Raw genomic sequence first — 24,456 nt, forward strand, 5'->3', positions numbered from 1 at the left:
CTTTAACCATCCCCACACAGGGAAGACCATACTTATTCAACATAGACTTACGTGTACCTCCAAATTTATTATATATTTCATTAAATGTCCCTGTGGACTCCTCTATGTGGGTAAAACGATTACTACGTTTAGGGACAGAATGGCTAACCATAGGTCCGCAATCCGCTTGGCCTTGGACAATGGAAAAGCAGACACTCCACTAGCTTTGCATTTTTTGACGCACCAACACTCGCTTGCCAGCCTCCGGAGTATGATCATTGATCATGTCCCACCTCCAGTACGAGGGGGTAATAGGGAAAAATCCCTACTCAAATTGGAACTACGGTGGATCCATAGACTCAATACCCTAAACCCTATGGGACTTAATGAACTTGTTTCATACTCCCCCTTCTATTTACCTTAAAATCGTTTGGAAGGGATACCCAAAGAACACAAGTTGCTGGGCTTCTTTTACTACTAACAGATGGATGCCCTTATCATTACTAATATTTTTTACATTTAATTATATGGGTGTCTCCAGTTTGATTCTGTATTTTCCCACAATATTTGACTAATTGTGTATATATACATGGTCAGGGGGTTAGGCCACATGAAAAGTCGGGCAGTCTGTAGATATAGGATTAGTTGCTACAGGTCCCTACGACCGATTTTTTGGGGGGTATACACATTAGAGATTTCTACTAGTCTGTAGAAAACTAATAGCTCTGGTCTTGTTATTAATCAAGCATGAGTTATGTAATATAGTGTTGTAGACCATTGGCCGTTATTTCTGTTTAGCTGCTTCCTTAGGCTCCTTTGGCTCTTTTACCTACTCACTCCTGTAGGTTTACATGTATCTATGGGTTTGGGTACTTTGTAACCACTTTTAATGTTTATGTTTCACGTTGTCTCTTTTTACCACTGGGTTCTGATACAATAACCTTTTCCTTGACAAACGTACTCACTCACACTCTGCTGTCAAGTCACCTTTTCGAGACTGTTGGTTCCGGCTGTGGTAGGTTTTGACTTTGATTTTGATTCAATAAGAGTCCTCGACCCCCACATGAATTCTCTGGCTACATTAATTTCTAAGTGACGGGCGAAAAGGGTGACACTGGCCCCGGATACGGTGGGCCTTGCTTTTCCCTTTACCTACCTGATCCGTTACGTGTAAAATGACTCTACTGTCGGTTGGGAGAGCCACAGGTGCCCCTGTAAGGCGGCCGTGTGTCTGCCTAACTGAATGAGCCTCTGTATATGTCACGCACGATCTGACCTGACACTAACCTCTGAAGGTAAAAATTACCGGTGGCGTAACTGACAGGAGATATTCACATAAGGAGACGCGATAGTGCAGCGGAACGTAGGAGTGTTTGAATAACTGCTATGAACCAGCTACTAATATATCGTCTCTCCGTGAATTGCTTGGCCACGACTTACAATAGTTACCTGATATATATGGCGAACTTGCTCACTTCAGCTGCTCCTAGTGGCACATGTAAGCTGATGACGATTGACCGAGGAACAATAGAGAATTACTTAACATTGTCCTATACGGACCGGGTCTCCTCACCCGACACCAACTGCCACCTGTGAACCAACACGTCCGAATTAGGTAAATATCAGGGTGTGACTCTCTCTCTTTTCCACAGGGTCTTTCTGTTTTTAGATACACTGATATTGTCGGTACACTTTTCTTTACTTTTCCGCTGATCACACTTTCTTGAACGTATGAGAACATCTTCGTGAAGAAACTTAGTTCAACTAATACGGTTGCCATGGACGCCGCTCTTAACAACTACACAGCGGCCGAAGGTTACATGGTACTGCTAATTGGGTGATACGATTTTAGAAACATTCATGCTGACACTTAGCTCATAACAGATGTTTTTATTATTTTTTATTTTTTATTGTTTGATAAATAGAATGTTTTATGTAAACGTTTATTATAATGATTTTGTTCTAGTGCACTTACGTCACATACTTACGTCATTAGGATGCGTTCCCGCCACTTCTTGTTTATAGGTTTGCCCCACACTTTGTTTGGTAACTTTGAGAAAGGCTGGTTATCCAGCCGAAACGTCAGGCTTTACTATGTTGCTACAATAAACTTTTTTATTTTTGCATAAGTCCTGTGTGAAGCGGTCCATGTTCTTAGGTTTATATATATATATATATATATATATATATATACACATATATGTATTTATTGTATTTATTTATTATATCACTTGTCCCTGTGTGTAATTTTGTATTCTGTAAGACTGTACAGTGCTGCGTACCCTTGTGGCGCTTTATAAATAAAGTTATACATACATACAATCCACAATTTTTGGTGCTAAAAACCATGATTCATGAAAAGAAAAAAAATTTGAACCTTAGTAAATGAACCCCTTTATATATGGTGCACAGACATTTTACGTAGAAAGAAAAGTCCTATCAGATCTATGCACTTAATCCATGCAACGCTATGAAGCAGCATAGCCTTTAGAGCTTCTTTTTTCTAAACCCATTTGACCACTATGTAACTAGAGATGTAGCGAACTGTTCGCTGGCAAACTAATTCACACGAATATCGGGTGTTCGCAAGTTCGCGAACTTTTAGCGATGTTCGCAATTTTGGGTTCGCCTTAGCTGGAGCCAAATTTTGACCTCTCACCCCAGAGCCAGCAGATACATGGCAGCCAATCAGGCAGCTCTCCCTCCTGGACCACCTCCGGACCACTCCCTTCCATATATAAACCGAAGCCCAGCAGCCATTTTACATTCTGTCTGTGTGTGTGCTTGAAGAGTTAGCATAGGGAGAGAGCTGTGCAGGGGTTTTAGGGACAGTTAAGGTAGCTTTGCTGACTAGTAATCTACTTTCTACTGCTCTGTATGTAGCTGCTGTGGGCAGGCAGCTGTCCTGCTGATCTCATCTGCTGTAACCCAATAGTCCTTGTAAGGACTGCTTTTATTTTCTGATTACTCTTACTCTTCTTTTCATTGTGTACTGCAGCTCCGTCTGTGTGTGTTGGAGACAGGTGTGCTGCTCATAGTAGTGCACTAGCACCAACCACACATTCACATCATTTTTTTTTATTTGTGTTTTTTTACTTTGCTACTGTAATTTATAGAGCCCAGTGCTATTAGTCTAGCTGTGTTGGGGACTGGTGTGCTGCTCCTAGTAGTTCACCCCCAGCACCAACCAGAGATCACTTTTTTTCATTATCAATTTTTTTTTAATTTAACTTACTGTTCTTTAACGTGTCCAGTGCTGTTTGCTGTTGTTCATAGTAGTGCACCAAACACGTTACACATAGTAGTGACATTGTATTGCAATAAAATCACCTGAGCGACGTTTTTCCACCAGCAATAATATATTCCGTATCCACTACTGCGGCGTTTTGTCTTTGCGTGTGAACCGGCTGTAACCTTTACACGACTTGATTGGCATGTAGACGCGGGACGTTTTAAAGCAGTTTATTACACAAGTTTAGAAATGTAGTGTGATTTCTGCCCTTTACAGCACAAAACGCAACGCTGTGTCAACAACGTATTTTTCAGAGAAGTTTTTGCCCTTGATCCCCCTCCGGCATGCAACTGTCCAGGTCGTGGCACCCTTTAAACAACTTTAAAATCAGTTTTCTGGACAGAAATGGCTTTTCTAGGTTTTAAAGTTCGCCTTCTCATTGAAGTCTATGGGGTTCGCAAAGTTCGCACTTTTTGGCAGAAGTTCACGAACGGCTTCGCGAACTTTTTTTGTGAGGTTCGCTACATCTCTATATGTAACCATTTGCAACCTCACGACCTCTTCATATCATAACTTGTAATGCAGTTCCCTCTACAAAGTCTGGCTCATCAACATGGTCCAAGAACTACTGTATAGGAATATCTCTATAGAGATCTTTTAATATAACAGAGCCTTAGATATACTTCTGTCCAGTTTCAGTATGTATAATACCTGGGTATTTATATAGGTGTGTAGCCTGTGTATATCAGTGCATATGGAACATTGTCTTCTCTTTAGAAAACCCTTTTGTAGTCATTTCGAAATATTAAAATATTGAAAGATATGTACTTTAAACTATTTATAGCAATGCAGACAAATATTTGCATATGTAATAAGATTTAAGGTTAAATGTCACGTTCTGAGCTAATTTTTTTTTTGACCAGGCATTGTTCATGACTCTAGTCAATATTATTCAGCCATTATTCGGCCATTTAAATAATTATTTAATCCTTATAGAACATTTGTTTGGAGAAATGATAATATTTAAGAACATTTTGAGAAATTAAAGCAAACTGTTTGTATTTTATGTAGGTTTGATATGCAGTTAGCACAAGCAATTGGGGAAGCTGCATTTGAAAAAAGTTTACGCGAGAAAGTGACACAAGAGAATACATCGTGCCGATGGGAAGTAGGCAAACTACGTCAGAGTTTAGAGGTAAGATTATTTCTAAGAAGACTATGACTGTGGAAGTTTAGGGCTAAAACAACAAAAACAGGGCCATCCCTTTATACTTGAGGAACCAAACTTTCACTTGAAGGGTCATTTCCCATATACTCCATTATAAGCAAATAAATCTAATTTTTAAAAATTATTTCCTTTTTGTCTTTAATGATAAAACAGTACCTTGAACTTCTCTCTTCATGTAAGACCTAAAACTTTGTCCAATACATTTTTGCACTTAGCTCAAGTCCAATTCGTGCTCCTTGATTTCTATGCTGATATTTATTCGTATGGTAGAACCTAGGCTCTGCTTTATGATTTATTTTTTGGTGAGATCACTGTCCATCTGATTTGTAATTATATATGTGTGTGTTTTTGTATAAATAGTTCTGTATATGTATGTGTAAATATATATATGGAGCTTCCTTTTTTTCTAACAACAGTTGTAGCATAGTGGAAAAAAAGCTTTTATAACAAGGTAGGGTAATATATATGCTATTGGAAAGCTAAAAACACCTTAACTGCAATGTAATTTTCTTTTAGGTTGATAGTAATGATTTTTGCAATTTTTTTCAGTTTGACAAATTTTTGGGCCAAGTGAAATACACCAGCTTTGTTCATCACTATAAAATTATGTATAATTATAATAAAATCTATTGAAATTTAATCCAGTGTAAAAAACAAATTTATTCACTTAAAAAAATGTAATGTGATATTATCGATATGCTGCTTGTTTGGGGCAGAAATAGTAGAAACTAATTGCCAGGATTTCCCTTTCCATTTATACCGTATATACTCGAGTATAAGCCGATCCGAATATAAGCCGAGGTACCTAATTTTACCTAAGAAAACTGGAAAAACTTATTGACTCGAGTATAAGCCTAGGGTGGGAAATGCAGCCGCTACTGCTAAGTTTCAATAATCAAAATAAATACCAATAAAATTACATTAATTGAGGCATCAGTGGGGTATATGTTTTTTAATATTTATTTCAAAGAAAAACAGTAAACTAGCTCTGTAAGCAGAGAAGAGGGTCAACAAAAACAATATGAGTACTACCCCACGCTCATTGCACATTGGCAAACTGGCAGCAGACCCAGTCCAGGAGGGATGTAAGGGGAAATAAGTATTGCTAGTGGGAGCCTAGGCCAGGGCAATGGAGGGTCTGGTTGCAGGTGGCCTAATTTGCACACAAAGGAGAGAGGGTGCTAGTCTAGAGGGACCCATGGCACCCGACTAGAGTATAAGCCGAGGGTGACTTTTTTCATCACATTTTGGGTGCTGAAAAACTAGGCTTATACGCGAGTATATACAGTAATCACTTTTTTTTTTTTACCTCTAGAAAAAAGAGCTGGAGACCGCCAACTTGACTAGGCAATTGGAGGTGTTGGGAAATCGAGTAAAAGAACTCTCGACTTCTAGTGGACTCGATAACAATTCTGTGGCATCACTAAAGACAAAAGTGTGGGAACTGGAAACTAGTGTTGCTGAACAGAATCAGCAGTTGACTGAGCAAGCTAATGCCATACAACTACTTGAGCAGGTAACAAAATGAAAATAAAGCTTAACTAATTAAGTAGGTCTGAAATGCTGCACATTATGTTTTGGGATTCTCTACCAGCCCAAGGCAACCACAGTCCTCTAGCAGGAAAGATCTGTGTCTCCAAAGATTCCCCCAGTAGCCCCCCATCTTCTTTTCTGCTGATTCACTGCACATACTCTGTGCTGCTGTCAGTTATTGAGCTTAGGGACTGACTAACAATATACTGTGTATATACAATATAAAGTCACAATAAAAAGCTGATAACACAGTAAAGAACATAGATTATTAGTAAATGGCAGCTTTGGAACCAGTGCAGTTTGCAGCAGAATATAATAATCACTCCTGTAACATCATCATCTATGACAGGCTAATTTTCTGCTTGATAATTTGCAATGACCCCTAAGCTTATCTTCTTTACAGCTGCTCAGAGCCACTGACACTTCTAACAGATTCCAGTATGGTGACCCCTGTGACAATTTTGAAGGCCTACATCATTACAGCTATAGAGATGCTGAACCTTCAGGCTGTTAAGTTCCATATATAAAAACTGGAATTTCTAGCAATATTCATTTTTAGGGTTTAGATCTCCTTTAAGAGTGTATTACTGAGTAAATGTAATAAAAAGGAGCACTACTGAGTAAGACAGTTCTGTAACGTCATGTTTACAAGACACAGAGGGATTTCTTTGTAAAGAAACAAATAACAAATAAGCTGCTTAGCTATTCTCATGCTGCCATTGAAGCATCATGTTGCCTGGCAATGGAGTGTACCCTTGTTGGCATTTAAAATTCTTTGGTGGGTGCTATAATTTTAATTATGAAGTGCATATAAAGTAGGAGATAGTTCTCCAGAATGTCCTCAAGGGAAGAAGAGAGACAACTGTATAAGGAAATAAGGGAGTTTTGTATTTGCTGAGCTGGAAGCTGAATATATAAAAACTAAGAAGAAAATGTTGTGCACAGTTACAGGCTGAGGTTTCTGTGCCATTTTGTATGTTAATTCTCATTCTCATGGAGCATGATTTTCCTTTACATTTTATGTTGAGCTATTGTTTATGTATGTAAATGTAGGTTTCTGAGCCACTACATTACTTTTTAACAAAGTTTAAATTATTTGCCTCATGGAACAGACGCGCCTCAGATTTGAAATGGAAATTGAGAGAATGAAGCAGATACATTTGAAGGAGCTGGAGGATAAAGAAGAGGAATTGGAAGATATCAGGCAATCATGCCAAAGGCGGGTTAGTCAACGCAAGACTATAAGTTCTTTAAGCCTTTTCTCTGGTGTTCATACAAAAAGGATTCCTCATTGGCTTACAATATTTCTTGAAGGGAGTATCTGTAAGAGAGGTTAGGGCTATACTTCTATTTAGTTTGTGTTTTTAAAGAATCTAAAAAGAGTTTTCAGATTTCAAGATCTTTGTTATTATTGCCAGTTTGCAGATTTATTATTAGTTTGGCATAGGCTGAATATGGTGGGCCAATGTCTCTTTACAGCGCTTTTTGCGCTGTGCTACATCATGCAGTCTGCAGAGCTTGGCATTAAAATTCACATATCTCCTAAAACAGTTGTATACATTTGGTGTTGAAATAGTTTGTGCAATTTTAACATTACAACTTAAAAATAGCTAGAACGGAAAGAAACCCACACACGTATCATTGGAAGCCATCTGCTTCTTGGTTAGACAAATAGATGAGGCCAAAGAGGGTTATTTGAAACTGGTCATTAGTTAGTCACAAGTGAGCATGTAGGAGCATCAGCTGGATGCTTGTAATGAAATTCAGCCTTTCATCTGCTATACTGTCGAAATTCCTGTATCTGTGTATTTAGTACAGTTAACTAGTAAAAAAATACATCAACTGATTTTATTTTTAAAAACAGGACCATAGGTCTACGTTCTTGTTAAATCCTTACTAGGAAATACAGTAGTTAATGGGGGAATATATTGACTGGATAATCTGTAAGGCTATATACTGTAAATTTACAAGTTGTATTTTGAAAAGGGAGTAAACTACAGGGGGGAGACTTATTCATCAAAATTTGCATTTATGAATTTTAGAGGTTTTTTTTTTTTTAGATCAAATAAATTGAAATTTTGCCAAACTCGAATGATTCTTTGTTTAAAAAAAAATTGAATCTAAACAACTTGATTGAATATGGTATTTAATTGGTTTATAAGAAAGTCTGAAAATTCTATTGAAAAAGCTGCTTAAATTTATTTTTTTTGCTATCAGACACTCAAGCTTTGGAAGCCCTTATTCGAATTTGAGTTCTAATGCAAAACAATTTGAATCACGGCAAACATTTAAATTCAAATGTTGATAAATCAGCCCCTTAGTGTGATATAATGTTGAGTGCCCAGTTTTCACATCATTTGTTTATTATAGATGATGCAAAATATTTTATTATTGGGTGGTTTTCCGTTGCTTCTGAACTCTGTAGTTGTAAGTTAGAAAGGCACTAAAAATCAAAACCGCTGGGAATCGTTAACAGTAATGGAAAATGGGGTAGTTTGAAGAATAAGAATAAAAAATGATCCTCAAAGAGGGATTTAACTATTTAATCTGCAGAATAAAAACAGTTCATAAAAATCATAGAAGACTACAAATGGACATGGACATGGAGAAACAGGCATGGATTTTGCAGGACTTATATAAATAATAATAATAATAATATAAAAGTGGGGTATTGAACTAAAAACCTGCTTTAAATGATCTTCCTTTATTTTCTTTCAACCCTTTGGGGCTGATTTACTAAGACACGAATTCGAATCCGAATTGGAAAAATTCCGACTGGTAAACAAACTTTTTGCGACTTTTTCGTATTTTTTGCAATTTTTTCGTTGCCTTTATGATTTGCGCGAAAAAAACCTGAGTTTTTCGTAGCCATTCCGAAAGGTGCGCAAAATCTAGAGATTTTTTCGTAGCGTTAAAACTTGCGCGAAAAGTTGCGATTTTTTCGTAGCGTTAAAACTTAAAAGGCGCAACGTTTCGCACAAGTTTTATCGCTACGAAAAAATCGGAACTTTTTGCGCAAGTTTTAACGCTACGAAAAAATCTCCAGATTTTGCGCACCTTTCGGAATGGCTACGAAAAACTCAGGTTTTTTTTGTATTGGTAACGAAAAAGTCGCGACAATTTTCCGAAAAAATCGCAAAATACAGATCATTACGAAAAAAACGCAATCAGACGCATTCGGCCCGTTCGTGGGTTAGTAAATGTGCCCCTTTGTGTACCAAGTATCATTGTATATCTTTCCTCTTTCTTTATTACACATGGAACCATACAACCTCTGTTAAGACAAAATCATCTTAATATTCAGGGAGAGCTGGCCATATAAACTGATCAGGTTGGTTAATAATTAATCCTGGTGAGATGCACACAGCTGTCCATTTAGAATACATTTTGTGTGATGGTAGCTTACACTGAACAGTAAATCCTGCCAGGCAGTGTTTTTTATACTACCATATTGAATATTGCTGGTTGACTTTAGTGCTGCATCTTCAGTCAACTTTTAAGTTATTATCATTCAACCTGAAGGCTGGCCATTTTAACTGAAGTTATCTGGCCATCTACGTGTGCAGCATAATCATATGTAGTGTAGGTGTAGCCATCGTTAGTGAGAAGAGAATGGACAATAAAAGAGGTTTTAATCATTAGATCTGGGAAAGGAGATTAAAATGTCAAAATATGAGTAGATATTACAGTAAAGTAGTTTACAAATAAAGGAATATAACTAAGACATTGTGTAGTAAATACTGGGATAAGATTACAAAGTAGTAAATTGTCTAACGCACTCATGCAGTACTCAGACAGGAGGCGGGAGTGTAGAACCTGGGACTTGGATATTTTAATTGATGTTTTTTTTCTTTCTTCTTTCTCTTTGGGCGTGTCTAGCTTCGGCAATTTGAAATGCAATTGGAACAGGAGTATGAAGAAAAACAGATGGTATTGCATGAAAAGCAAGATTTGGAAGGACTTATTGGAACCCTTTGTGAGCAGGTAAATGAGTCTTGCCAGATACAAACAGAGTTATAGCTTGTGGCTTGGAGAAATGGGGATTTCAATTAATGCATTTTCATTTTCAAGCAGAGCCCAGCACACTTAGCTTATCAAAATAAGCTCACATAGCTTTTCCAATTGCCTCTCTCTAACGAATACAGAGAAATAATAATAGTGTTACCTTGATATGTGGTTTAAAGAATGCAGTAATGGTCCCTGGGAAGAAATCAAATGATTGTTTTTATCAGATCGATCACATAATGGTCTGGGAAGTGTTCTACTAAATAAGCTGTTATTAACTCGCTTTCTGCTACAGTGTAGTCTGCAGAAATTTGTTACAGCAAAATGGATGTGCCATAAGTTTCCTCTCCCCCACCTTTCCTAGAAGTTCACCAAAGCTTAGGATGGTTAAAACACATATCTCAGAGTTAAAATCATGCTGCATTTCTGAAACCCAACTCATAAATAGCAAGTTAATAAGCTCATTGACTTTCTTATGCTTCTCATTAATTGAGTGCGGTCAAATACTGTGGCATCATTACTGTGCATAGATCTGTTTTAATAAGGCGTCTTTGTGATTAAGGAATATATTTCTTTAATCCAGTAAGCCAGTAAGCAGTAAGCCACGGCTTTTTAAAGCAACCAATAAGTTGGACATAGCTTTCAATGGCCATAGAACTCCGGTGTGTTTGATCACTTGCTGATTTATATTTTCTGAATATGCCTTGCCTGGTTTAAAATCTAAATTAGACCATAATACAGCAAATCTATGGAAATCCTGCACAGTTTGTCAGGTTTGTCCACTGAAAGCCATTCAACTGATTACCTCTATTTTAAATGAACAATAAACCAGTTAACCAGTAGTTTATCTGTACCAATAAGAACAAGTCACATGTAGTTAGCAGAATGCTCCATAATCAACATACAAATGACCATATTAAATGTGCGTAAGAAGTGAATACAACCCAAAAAATATGTAAACTCTGGTCTAAAAAAACAGAGCATTTATAAAACACCTCTTTATACTTGAATTAACACCATGCATCACAATACCGCCAACATCGCCAAAACCATATATTACAAAGACCTAATCACAGCATTTATAAAAGCAAGCATTTTTGGTTTATTGCAGCTGAACACCTTTTACAATGCTATTATCAAACTTGGTGTAACCACTTTAAATCAGTGGATTCATGGAACATAGACCTTAAGTTTAATACTGTATGTCCCCTGCATTTCAAACCCCTTTCAGTGCTTCAAAATGAGATTCTTGCACTTCAATTTAGTTGAGCTCTGCTCAATCCTTCCTGCCTTCCATTTTAAATTGAGCCCCACTGTGCATATTGATGCAGGGGAACCCAGGACCTACCACTACCTCCTGACCATGTGATAGGTCAGTATAAGTCTGAGGTTGCTTGGAAGGATTGAACTTGATTGTCTTTTTTCAACCCAACTTAAAGGAATACTGTCATGTGAAAACATGTTTTTTACAAACTCACCAGTTAATAGAGCTTCTCCAGCAGAATCCTGCATTGAAATTTGTTTTTTAAAAACACAAACAGATTTTTTTCTATTTCATTTTGAAATTTCACATGGGGCTAGCAATATTCTTTAATCCCCAGGGTGCCACAGCCATGTGACCTGTGCCCTGAACTTCAGTCTCACTTTACTGCTGAGCTGCAAGTTGGAGTGATATCACCTCCCTCCCAGCAGCTGATCAGCAGAACAATGGGAAGGTAGCAAGATAGCAGCTCCCAGTAGATATCAGAATAGCACTCAATATTAAGAAGTTCAAGTCTGCCTTGGGACTCCTTCAGTTACATGGAAGTAGGAGAAACAATAGCATGTCTGAAAGCAGTTCTAATGTGTAGCCCTGGCTCTTTCTGAAAGCTCAGACTCAGATAGCTGCCTACACACCAATATTACAACTAAAAAATACATTTGTTGGTTCAAAAAGCTAATTTTAAATGGCAGAGTGAATTATTTGCTATACAAACAGTGTAATTATGAAAAGTATACCATAAAAATCATGACAGAATCCCTGTAACCTTATCAACATGTATAGGGTTTGCCACAGTATAACATAGTGTTGATGTGGCAAGCTTTGGTTTATATCAGCTCTGTTTATATTGATACTGAGCATTTTTTTCAAAATCAAGCAATTCCTGTTAAATCAGTGGATCAGCTTTCATTGAACTACAGCTAGACGCAGGAGATGCTGAAAGCAGTGGTTTTAATCTCTGTAAAAGGTTCGGCTTCTTGTCTGTTCTTGATATGCCTATGGCAGCATATATTAAATGGCTGACCTGACTCTTATTCATGTATGAAGCAGCTGTAACACATCTACAAGTTGTACTTTTTCTGCAATTATATCTAATAAGATAATGAGGTCTGATTATGCAGTGGACCAATTAATCAAATTGCAACAGCTGAAATGGTGACAATTAGTAAAAGATAAAAGAAAGAGTCATTATGCAATACATAATAGCTAGTTATACAATTTTGAGTAGATTTTAAAGCAACAAAGGCAGGTGCTGCAGTGAAATGCACTTACAATAAAAACAAAAGATAAAAGGCAGGAGTATGCCTTATAAAACAACTTGAGGAGCACACAAGTACTCATATATCCACTTAATGTCAAGGTTCCATGCTACTTTTTTGGTGGGGAAATAGGTGCAAAATAAATTTGATGTATGATGTTTTTTTTTTCCATCTTGGACATATAAACAGAGTGGTTGCAAAGCTCTCTACAAATTGATCAAGAGAAAGTTCCTAAAACATCTAAAATCATAAATCGATAACCCAGCAATTAATTACTCATTACAGTCTCTCTTGGTAGGGAATTGTATAGCCTGAATGCCCTCACAGTACTGAAACCCTTCCATCTCTTATTGTGAAATCTTCTGTCCTTGGATTTCAGTCGACATAAAATTGGTACCTACCCTCTATAATCACATTTGTGGAATGGTAACAGAAAGAAACAATGATTCTACTTTTCATTTCATACACAGAAATATCAGTTGACTATAAATAGATTCACTTTTCACCTTTTAATGCTGTGCATTATTTACTTTATTGCTGCCCAACTTAGTGAAGATTACTGTTATCCTATATAAGTTTTAAACATGTATAATTCAGTCAGAATTTTTCGCAGATTATGGTCATAGAGGAGAAAATAGAACAAGAACAAGTCAACCCCAAAAATAATGTTTTGCTTAACAAAAGAGAACATCATTCTAACCAACTTTCCAATATGAATTTATGAGTCTCAAGACCTCATTGGTAATATTAGCTTGCACTTGCATCATATTGTTGCATGGTATGTATGATGTTACAGGTATAATACATGCTTTTATTCTTTTTGAACATGAAAGCCCATAATTGTTCCTGAGCCTATTTTGCAGATACAGTCAAATAATGTAGCAGCAATCGAAAGCCAATCAAAGTTATTTTAACCCTAAAAGCCTTCTATTAAAAAAAATAAATAAATAAACTTGTACATTGAGGGCTGCTTGTGGTGACAGTTGTATATTTGAACTGTATGTGGGGCCCATAGTTTTTCCCAATTCATAGTCTAATAGTCTAGCTCACTGTTTGGGCAGCCTTATTTTGGGATTTTAGTTAACTCTTTTGCAAAAGTCAGTTTGGGTTGTGTGTGTCTTCAAGGCCTTCCATGTGACCATCTGGTCCACACACTCCAGGATAGGGATAATAAAAGCAACAGGCAAGAGGACTTGAACACATCAGGCAGAGATACTGTAACTTTATAACACTTGTCTGGGGACCTGTAAAACTGTAGGGAGAACACTATCACTTTCAGGTACTTCACAAGGCCACCAGCCCACCTCTTCTGTGGAGCTAATGCTCTGAGAAGGGACCAGCCCAAATGACAAAACATACAAGGGGGTTAGGGAAAATCTATTAAGGACTATAGCCTGGCAAAGATTCTGCTCAGTGTTTAGCTATGATTTTTTTACACAGAAGTAAGCTGGTCTGCCAGAAACATACAAACGTATATGTTGCATTCCTGGTCAGTATATTGGTACAACCAAAATGATTTTTTCTGTCAGTTCAACCTCTTGCAGATCAGTTAGATAGTTAACTGTGTTCAAAACAATTCAGAAATGTTGCACTTACCTTTAATGCCATAGTAAGTAATTGGGCTGTAATTATTCTGATGACTGGTGACAGGGGACTACATATCTGACCCACATGGGGCTTTCAGTGGTAACCTTTTAAGCCAATATTCCTAAATCTACCGGTTTAAGACAGATTGATACTTATATCTGCACCAGTCTGTGTGTTGTATGATTATGTGAAGTCTCCTTACTTTCAAGTAAGTATACCAGTTGAAACAATTCCTATTTGGTTAAATCAATACTTCTAACAAAAAGGTTAATGGCTATAACATAACAGGGGATATTATATCTGTAGCTCTGACTATATGCCTATTTATTAAATGATTTTTCTTATCATTCTAATCAATGGCCTGCTAATTATGTTGCACTTTATTGCATGTCAATCACTTTTTATTAGTCTAATATGGTATTAATAGAACAAAGTGTGTAGAAAAAAAAAAAATCTAGCATGCTTTCACAGCCACTATAAAGCCTCCCTGAAGTAGCACAGACACTGGATGCCTAATTTTTAAGCCACAGCTTTTATATCTGTGCAAAGTGAAATAGATTGCAGGTGTGATTTATCATGCTGTTTTCAAGCAACAAGGGATAAATAAAAAAGAAACTCAATTTCACACTAAGACTGTAATGAGCAATGAGCGAGTAGATTGGACACAGAGGAAGCTTCTGTAGCTTGGTTCAGCTCTTATCCCCTGGCACTGAACATAATGTAATTGTTATTGTAAACCTTAACAGGAAAACAAGTGGTAAATGTAGCTGTGGTTTGCACCAGTGACTATAATGTCATTGTACATTTTGATTTATAAAGGGCCTTTATGGGGAATATCCACTCATTTCTGCTGTGCAGAAACCTCATTAGAGTATTATAAATCAAAAGCTGACAATATTGGCTTGTGTGTTAGGGGAGTTTGCAAATTAGTGTAGAGATCACACTTTTGGAAACATATTTAATTGGATGAAATGGCAGTCATTAATAGGAATTATATGGAAATAGTTTAAAATCCCCAGTTTGTCAAGGTCCGTATGGGAATGTCAGTGACCTACCATTCACTATGCAGACTCTAAAATGCAACTAATTAAGGACAAATAAAGAAAATGCTTGGTATGTATGTATCTAAAATACAGTCCATGGGTTTTCTAAAATTCTGGCGGTCTTTTTTTTTAACCTGTTTCTCTAGACGTATATATTGTTTATGATACAGTATATGTAAATAAATTCACGCAGTCCCAGACCAGAATGTACCACATACCTTAATTCTACTGCGACTAATGTTTCTTCATTCGGTTGGTGACATCACAGGGGGCAGGGAGGGATGACCAGTGCCATTACAGGGCCGGGAAAAGGGCTGGTGGGTGACACCATGTGGGTGGGGCTATTGGCTGATCACCATGTCAATCTCAGTGAATCCTGCCAGGTTTTCCTATTTCTGGAAGACCGGCCAGGCAGTTTTGTGCACTAATACGTTAGTTCAACCAGCTCTCACGAATTGTATGCAGTTGTACATAAGGTACAAAGGAGCTAAGGAATTAACACCTGCTTTGAGGCAATGTTACTTCCATGGTTCCCATAACATGTTGTGTTTATACACACACAAATCACCTGTGATTCCAAACTAGTGCTACAATTTGCATGCGACCATGCTAAGTGCCATGTGCATAAAAAAATTATATGTATGTATGTATTGTGCGCAGTGCTGTACATTCTTACAAAATACAAAATTACACACAGGGAGGACAAGTGTTATAATAAATAAATACAATAAATATATATATAAATACACAGGGAGTAAGTGCCATGTGGTATTAGATGCAAGTTACTGATGCTGGAATTCTCTGTAAAAAAAACTGCATTGTGGGTAATCGAAACCGCAATTCCTTTTACATGTTGCAGTTGTACAGTATATAATATACAGTATAGTATAATTTAGCCTTTAATCAATGATGAGAGAACTGTGGTGAACAAAATGGCCTCAGCCCTGCAGTTGACAACCATTCATTTGAATGGGAACTGTGCTCACCATTAGATTTTAAACCATTAGATGGTGTGCAATAAGGCTATATACTGTATATAGGACACTGCAATATATTCAAGCTGCCCATTTATGTCAAAATCATCCGTGGTCTGGCCAGTCCTACACTCTTTAATTTGAGCCAATAAAAGGGAGCCAATAAAAGGGAAACTATTTGTGAGTTTTAACCTTTAAAGCAAGCAAGTTACAGGTAAAACACAGTCCCTGTATAAAATATATAATGAAGCAGTAGAATTCTTAATAAATCAGATGAAGCAGTGTAGGTGTGACCAGACCAGGGATGACTTTGTGATGTAGTTGGCCAGCTTGAATATATTGCAATATATGGACAAACAATCCCTGTTTTGTTTAAAGGGGAGGTCATTTTTAGTAGCTAATAAACAAAATGTCTTATTACCTTATATATAATGATAATGGATAAAAACAGAGGACCTTTTGTATTTCTCTAGTGATCCCTTACACATTCAACATTTTTCCATAAATAAGAAGTGGCTGATCGAGAGGAAGGGGGTTTTGTCCTTTGTGGTTTCCTTATCTCATTTAAATGTAAAAAGAGTGAGGGGGCAACACAAGCATGAAACAACTTAATGGGGGTGCTAAATAAGAACTGTGATTGGCTATTTGGTAGCCCCTATGTGGACTGGCAGCCTACACAGGGCTCTGTTTGGTAGTACACCTGGTTTTTATGCAACCAAAATTTGCCTACAAGCCAGAAATTAAAAAATAAGCACCTGCTTTGGGGCCACTGATGGCAACATCCATGAGGTTGTTTGAGTCACTGGTTGGGGATCACTACTCTAAGTAATGCAATTACACTGCAATTCTGGGGAAAATGTTGCATTGTGGGTAAAAAGTCATACCAGAATTTGTCATTTTTAAATTCTTTCTTTATCGGTACTGTTGTAGATAGGACATCGGGATTTTGATGTGGAGAAGCGCCTTCGGAGGGATCTAAAGAGGACACATGCTCTTCTTGCTGACTTGCAGCTTCTTTTGGCTAGTATGGGAGATTCTGGACCATCTGTGGATCGAGGAGAGTTAGAGAAAGTCCACATTCAGGTGACCTATTTCATTTCCCACAGATTGATTTTCACATTTACACTAATCTGCAAATCTGTCTCATTTAGTTTTGCAAAGAAATTTGCAAAACTGCTAAAAAATTTGCGAAACAGTGAAAAATTTGTGAAATGTGGCTACCGCTCAGCTTTGTTGACGCCAATGGCGAAATGTGGAATTTCACAGCAAATCCATGACTGAGACATGAAGCCAGGTACCCCTGAGAGGTACTGAAGGTGAGGTGGGTATCTGCCCTATATTGTTGAGTAAGCTAGTGGTAGACCAGATTTCGTGGAGCTAATTGCAGGTGCTAACAGATATAAGTAGGATAGCTAGCTGAACCTCCATTGAGGAAGAAGGAATAAGTGAGAACCCAGTGGTACCTTGCCAGTGTATAATAGCTTGGGCTAGAAAAGTCCTGTTGCTGCAGATGCAGGACCCCTAACAGATACGTCTGTTTGTTATTTGGGAAAGTGCTTTAATCCTTTAATGACATTTAGGAAAGTGCTTTAAAGCAGAAGGAAAGGTACAATCACTGGGGGTGCCAAAATGACCACCCAGTGACTAATCACTTACCTGATACCCTGGGCTGGTGCTACTATTAGCAGAAAACTGCACCAGCCTGGGGTACTTGCAAACCAGTGATCCTCTTTTTGTTTCTATCTTCACACTGCTCACACATCCACAGTAGAATGAAAAGCTACATTTTAAAGGAATACTGTCATGGGAAAACATGTTTTTTTTCAACACATTAGTTCATAGCGCTTCTCCAGCAGAATCCTGCATTGAAATCTGTTTTTCAAAAACTTTTAAAATTTCACATGGGCCTAGCCATATTCTTTATTTCCCAGGGTGCTCTGATAAACTTGCCTAGCTGCAAGTTGGAGTGATATCCAACTTGCCCCCCCCCCCCCAGACGATCAGCAGGTAGCAGCTCCCTGGCAATATAGCAGCTCCCTGACACCTGTGGGAAGCCAGGCCTAGGACTCCTCCAGTTATATTGAATAGGAGAAAAAAAAACAGGTTATTTGAAAGCAGTTCTAATGTGTAGCGCTGGCTCTTTCTGAAAGCTCAGACTCAGGCACAATGCACTGAGATGGCTGCCTAAACACCTATATTACAACTTAAAAGAATACATTTCTTGGTTTGTTGAAGGAAGAGGATCACTCACTCGCAGGTACCCCAGGCTGGTACAGTTTTCTCCTGACAGGGGATCTGGCCTGGGGTATAAGGTAAGTGATTACAATCCCTGGAGGGGTACCTAACATTTGGCATCCCTCAGTGATTGTACCTTTACTTCTCCTTTAATGAATTAAAACATTTATAAAATAAAAGGATAATGTCAGACAGAATGTGCTACACTGTTTTAAAAAATTCTGCTCATTGAGGTGTTAGAGCTCATTGCCACAGGTAAGTGTTAAAGGAGAAGGAAAGGTAAAAACTATGTAAGCTTAATCAGAAAGGTCTATATAAATACAGCCAAAAGCACTCACAGAAAAGCTGCACTGAGTCCTCTATCAAAGGAAACACAGGATTTCTTGTCTCCTTAATTCCCATGGCCAGAGTCTGCGCAGTTCTCTTTTCTGGCCCCTCTCCTGTTCCCCCCTCCCATAAGAATGCTAAGTACTCCCTCCCCCCTCCCTTAGGAATGTGTGATCTAAGCTATAATGGCTAGACTGCAAACAGGAAGCTATTTAAAATGGCAGCTGCTGTCTTAAGCAAACGGAGAAAACTTCTAGGGCTCTTTACTCATGGACGGTAATCCTTTCTGCAGAATAAGTAAATTGTTCTAGATGGCACTAATTTGGCAAATCTATTGGCAGAAAAATGACTTTTGTTCTTCTTTAACACCCTTCTAAATCTCTTGTCCCAAAGCAAATTGCAAGTGAGGATTCCATGCTAGAATGAAACATTCTGTAAAAAATACTGATCATACATACATAATACAGGCCCATAAACAGGCCCCTTCTTGGATTAGTTAGGGGGCAATAAATAATATAATACAGATCTACTTCTATATGAATTGTATTTTCTTGAATCAAATATTAGACCTTGAGAGTCGGACAGAGACATAGAAAATGTTTACTATTGTCATTTCATATTTAAAAAGAGATTTGCTACTTGTTCCCTTTAGAACGCTCTTATCTGCCATGAGTACATTTGAAAAAAGAATTTACCAGTGGGCTTTTTGCCACGTCCTGTTGTGTTAACTGTAATAAATATGTTCAATCTGCTACTGCACAGCTTGCCAGTGTTCAACGCTTCCCATCCCACTTACAAACAGATCTGTGCCTTTATCTATATACACACCATGTGTTACAGCTAAAGAGCTTACCATGGTGACTATTACCAAGATTACTATTGTCCAATAATAAAATCCGCCAAACAGTTATATCCTCTTAACCCTACAAATAAACACACTACTGTGTAAACCAAAAATAAGCTTTACCACAAAGTAATATCCAATCATTACTAAAACAGATGGAGGTGTTTTAGCCAAATTCTGTTCCCTACAATAGGAAAATGAACATTGTTGATGACATGTCTGTTTGTATGTGCTTATTTGTACAGTACAAAGTCTACAAAATTGTGTAGGTGATGGCTTTAATTTTATAAAGTAGTAACATTTGCAAAGTTTCCTTTTCTTTTAGTAAGTCATAGCAACCAGTTAACAAGTATGTTGTTGTAATTACGAGTCTTTGGCATGAAAGCAAACTGGATGGCATAGTTTATTAAACCTAGTTAATTAGCTAAATTTAAAGGTTCATCGCCTAGTATTTTTTATGATCACATTGTGCAGTTTACAGGTATGGGATCTATCATTAAGAATGCTTGGGACCTGTCATGTGGAGCACCATGCCTTAATATTATGTTTTTTATACATTCAATTCCCAATTAACTTGTTTTTCTATTAGCAATGGTTTAGCGTTACTCACTTACCATGAAGAAAAAATGAAAAATTTGTAAAAAAAAATTAATGACTTGGCATCGACTATGGGGAGAGGAATTGGGTTATCAGCTCCTATCTCTGCCTTCAATGCCCATGCCCATATCATCCCACTGAGATCTATTAACCTTTACACAATGACACATGGAACCAGGTTTTGGGATTGGAAGGCCACAGTTTTAATAAAATTATTGTACAGTTGCCAATAACATACACTTAAAAAAGTTATTATGCAGAATAAATATAAATGAATGGCTTAACTAATCCTGCCATGGAATGCTTGCCATTATTAACCACCACATCCAACTTATGTCACTACCAGGGTAATGCAGTCCTTGAGTGGAGTGCATCACTCTTCCTTTCCTCATCCAGTCATCTCCCCCACCACCCAGCATGCTCCGCGGCCATTCGTGGGGGGTACTAGCATTGTTTAAATAGGAGACAGTGGGGCTTATTTATCAACAGTTGGCTAATTTGCACATGGGCAGTAACCTATAGTAACCAATCAGTTTGCTTTTTTGAGCCAGCTGCAGGTAGAACAATGAATGCATCAGTTTGATTGATTGCCATGGATTACTGCCCATGGGCAAATTTGCCCAGTGTTGATAAATGGTCCCCAGTGATTGCCGTTTCTGGATGACAGATCACAAACCAAATTAGCTAGCAATATAACCAAATGATTTGTCTAATTAAAAAATGCATAAGCTGAGTTTGTGAATGTGTTGTTGATTATTCCATTGCCTGGACCCTTTCCTTGACACTAACAGCAACTGCTTAAGAGACCAATAATTGGGCAAAACATAGCACAGAGGTGAACTGTAGAGTAAGCATCAAGACTGGACCTTTATGTTTGCAAAGAGAAACAGCAACAATATGGTTCCAATTCCCAGGAAAGCAAACACAACTTTTCACAATCTTTCAGTAATCTGGAAGATACCAGTAGACCATTGAAGAGTAAAGAAGCTACAAGTATTTCCTCTGGCCTGGCAAATCGGTGCTTAAAAAGTGTATGTTTTGGCACAATATCTGGGCAGAGGAGAATGCACCAAAACCCTTTATCCAGCAATGCCTCACCAACATGTTTGGAGCAACCACTATTCAATCATTTCCTCAGTGCACACCTAATCTCCATGTGATCTCCTCCACCAGGAGTCTCGGCACATCCATTTTTATTATAGATACTGTATGCTGTTTGTTTATAAAATGTTCAGGTGGGGTTGAAGGTTTTACCTTATTTACCTGGGGGCCTTTCTGATCATGCCTACTAATGGTCAGGTGGAGACTCAAATACATTCTTTTAAAAGGAAGTGAAGGCTCAACATTACTGGTTAAGTTGAGAAATTAAAGGGCATAGTTAAATACTTTTTTTTAACACAAACTCAAGCACTGCAAACTCTTTAGTGGTGTCGGAGAAGCTAAAAGCTTATTTGTGGGGAATTCAAAACCATAGGGGTCCTTGACAACTACAAGTGCAGTTTGCAAAGTGCAATTTTGGCTGCAGATCACCATGTTTTTATTCACTATTGCAGTACTATTGTGGCCAATTGTGCATTGAGTTTGCTGTAATTGAGCCTAACACTTCAAAATTAAATTTACATGGGCATTCATTAGTTAATTGAGTGGATGTTGTGGCTAAGAATTTCAGAGTGGGGCGCTTGGTGTTAGAATGGCACTAGTGTGTGATTTTTTGGGCAGATGTCTATTACACCTATTAACATGACCCACTATGGGAACCCTTGAGATATCTGCATGCTCTGAACTTTTCTTTTGTCTGTGCACCATGCTACATGCATAATTATACCAATACAACATATTTAATGGACTGGGATATTATTTTTCTTTTTGCTAATTTAGTTCCTGGGGTAGAAGTAGGAAAATGGCATGCATATCGAGTTATCCACCTTAGCCTGCACAGCATAGCCCCTAAGGCAAATTTTAATATCTGCTGCATATTTCCACACTATTATTAATTTAAAAATCTCCATTTTTTTGGCATCAGCTTATCTATAGACATGGTTGAATGCATGACAAATTCAGGTACCTGTTCTATAATGTCAAAACAGCAGAGTTTAAATTGTAAAGTTTAAAATAAGTTGGACTTTTTCTAGACTGTTGTACAGTATTCCTGTGTGTTGTACAAGTACAAGAGTGTGCTAGTTTCTCTTAAAGGCAGGACAGATCTCAGCAACCTTAAATCAATAGGCCGAGTCAGTTTGTTGGAGACAGGCTAAAAGTTGGCAGCAAAGATTGAAAAGAAAATAGAATTTGGTTTTGTTCTGTAACAGAAAGGGAGTAATGGTATATCTAATAGGAGCAAAGAACACGGTGTAATTTGCTTTTACAGAAGAAATAATAGAACTGCACTGCACAAACATGACCCTGCAACTACTTACAGACTGAATGCGTAAATATTTTAGTGCAGCTTATATGATGTTATAACTTTGCAAGATTACATTACAATATACAAAATTATTTACAATATACAAACTTCATGAAAAAATTGGTCAATCATTTTATTGTCCATAAGTAGTTTAGTAGCTCTGCTGGTTTGTGAAAAAAATACCCAAAATCACTGCCTGTGACATTGTCGTAGCAGTGTCTGCAAAAAAGTAATAATTTAGACCAGTGTTAAACTGTATTCAAGCATTAGCACCAGTGACAGTGGGCCGCCAGTTCTGTAGATATTTAATAATATTGAGTAGTGATGAGCGAATTTTTTCGCCAGGCATGGATTCTCAGCGAATTTCCGAATTTCACCATTGGCGAATTGTTTTGCGAAACTTCCATGAAAATTTGCAGTGGAAAAATTCGTTGTGCATCCAAAAGAGTCTCAGTTGCACAAAAAATGGTTGCCATTGCATCAAATTGGGTCACACCAAAAAAAAGACATGGGTGACAAATGCGTTCCTCTGATTTTTCGCTGTTTCACAAATTTCCTTGTCGTTTCATGAATTTTATGGTGAAACAGGACAGATTCACTCATCACTTATAGTACATACTATAGTATAGTAAGACCTAGGTTTAATTTCCTAGGCTAATATTTAATATTTTGTTGGGACTATGATATTGTGTAATACTTCTTTTGGAGTCTTAGCTGCCTTATAATCTTTAGGAGCAGCTTTGGACAAAAGTAGCTTTAAAGTGGGCCTCGGGGACCAAAAGGAAAGTGAAGGGATGGGGCCATGACAGGACTAGGAAGTAAATCACATGAAAGGAACAGGTTGCAAAGGTTGCAAAGTGTGTCATTTAGCAAGTGATTGGCTAGGGGCAGTGAACTAGAGTTAGGTGGGCAGAGCAAAAGGATATAGGTGCCATTTTATTGTTGCGGCCCTTGCCCTCCTTCCCTTAATGTGGATGGTGGGGATTGTGGCACATTGACAGTTGTAGCCACGCAGGGTTACTGTTAGGGCAGTGAGCTAAGGAACAGGGATGATGGCAGAAGTTTTTGAGGTGTCTGATTGAGTGTTTGATAAAGAGGGTTAGAATGGTTAAGGAAAGGAAGTGGCTGAGTCTTGACACTGCCCATGTTATGAAGGCCATTGGTTTGTAAAATAACTGTGTTAATGTCTGCCCAACCACAACTGAACTTGTGACCATAACTGAGTCCATAAATGTACTTTCTATAGAGCTCATCAAATGTGAACTCTCTGTACACTTTGGAAAGAAAAAGATCATAAAGTATTTTGCAGGGCTGGGAGCTAAGCAATTCTACATGAGGAAAATATGAAATGTTTGCATATAGATACAGTGCATTCATAACTTGATTGAAAAATGGAATTAAAGGATTAATAATAGTCATGCCAGACAGGAGGGCATCTGTTGTTATCAAAATGGTCAAACTGGCAGCACGAGTTATTACACATAAAAAGATTAGTTATATAATATGATAATAGATGTACTATGGAGATACAGGGACCATGATGTACAAACCAAAATATTTAGCATTTATGTCTAAGACTAAGAATTTGTTACTGCTAAAGAAATCACATCTGTAAATGGCAGATATTGGCACCTGTCTTATAGGAGAGAAGAAAAGACATGAGGGATGCCAGATTGTTCATTTGGAGCTGTGTGTTAAAGCTAATACTGTGTCATTTCGAGATAACTTGATGCTAGCAGAATCTGTTTATTATAAGGTAATAGCATAAAGTATATTATTAAATTCAGCTGCCACACTCTAGGTATGCTTCTCATCAGAGATAAAACACACTCAGGGATGGTTTCAAATTGCCTTACTCCTGCAACCTCAAGCATCATATCAATAATTCCCCCTTTGATAAAAATGCAATTCAGCAGTTTTCCTGAGAAAATACATATTTTCTTTAGCT

The 24,456-nt window shown here is 37.6% G+C and overlaps 1 protein-coding gene across 2 annotated transcripts in view; it reads left to right on the forward strand.

The window, feature by feature from the left end:
* Nucleotides 1-24,456, forward strand: part of myo18b (myosin 18b) — a 281,470-nt gene that overhangs the window by 169,815 nt on the left and 87,199 nt on the right. For both annotated transcript variants that reach the window (XM_018090002.2, XM_018090005.2), the window contains exons 31-35: nucleotides 4,283-4,406; nucleotides 5,755-5,955; nucleotides 7,085-7,195; nucleotides 9,852-9,956; nucleotides 17,032-17,184. In XM_018090002.2, the coding sequence (XP_017945491.2) occupies nucleotides 4,283-4,406; nucleotides 5,755-5,955; nucleotides 7,085-7,195; nucleotides 9,852-9,956; nucleotides 17,032-17,184 (694 nt within the window). The remainder of the gene's footprint in view (nucleotides 1-4,282; nucleotides 4,407-5,754; nucleotides 5,956-7,084; nucleotides 7,196-9,851; nucleotides 9,957-17,031; nucleotides 17,185-24,456) is intronic.

The sequence above is a fragment of the Xenopus tropicalis genome, chromosome 1 (assembly GCF_000004195.4).
Source record: "Xenopus tropicalis strain Nigerian chromosome 1, UCB_Xtro_10.0, whole genome shotgun sequence".
In the NCBI taxonomy this organism is placed as follows: Eukaryota; Metazoa; Chordata; class Amphibia; order Anura; family Pipidae; genus Xenopus; species Xenopus tropicalis.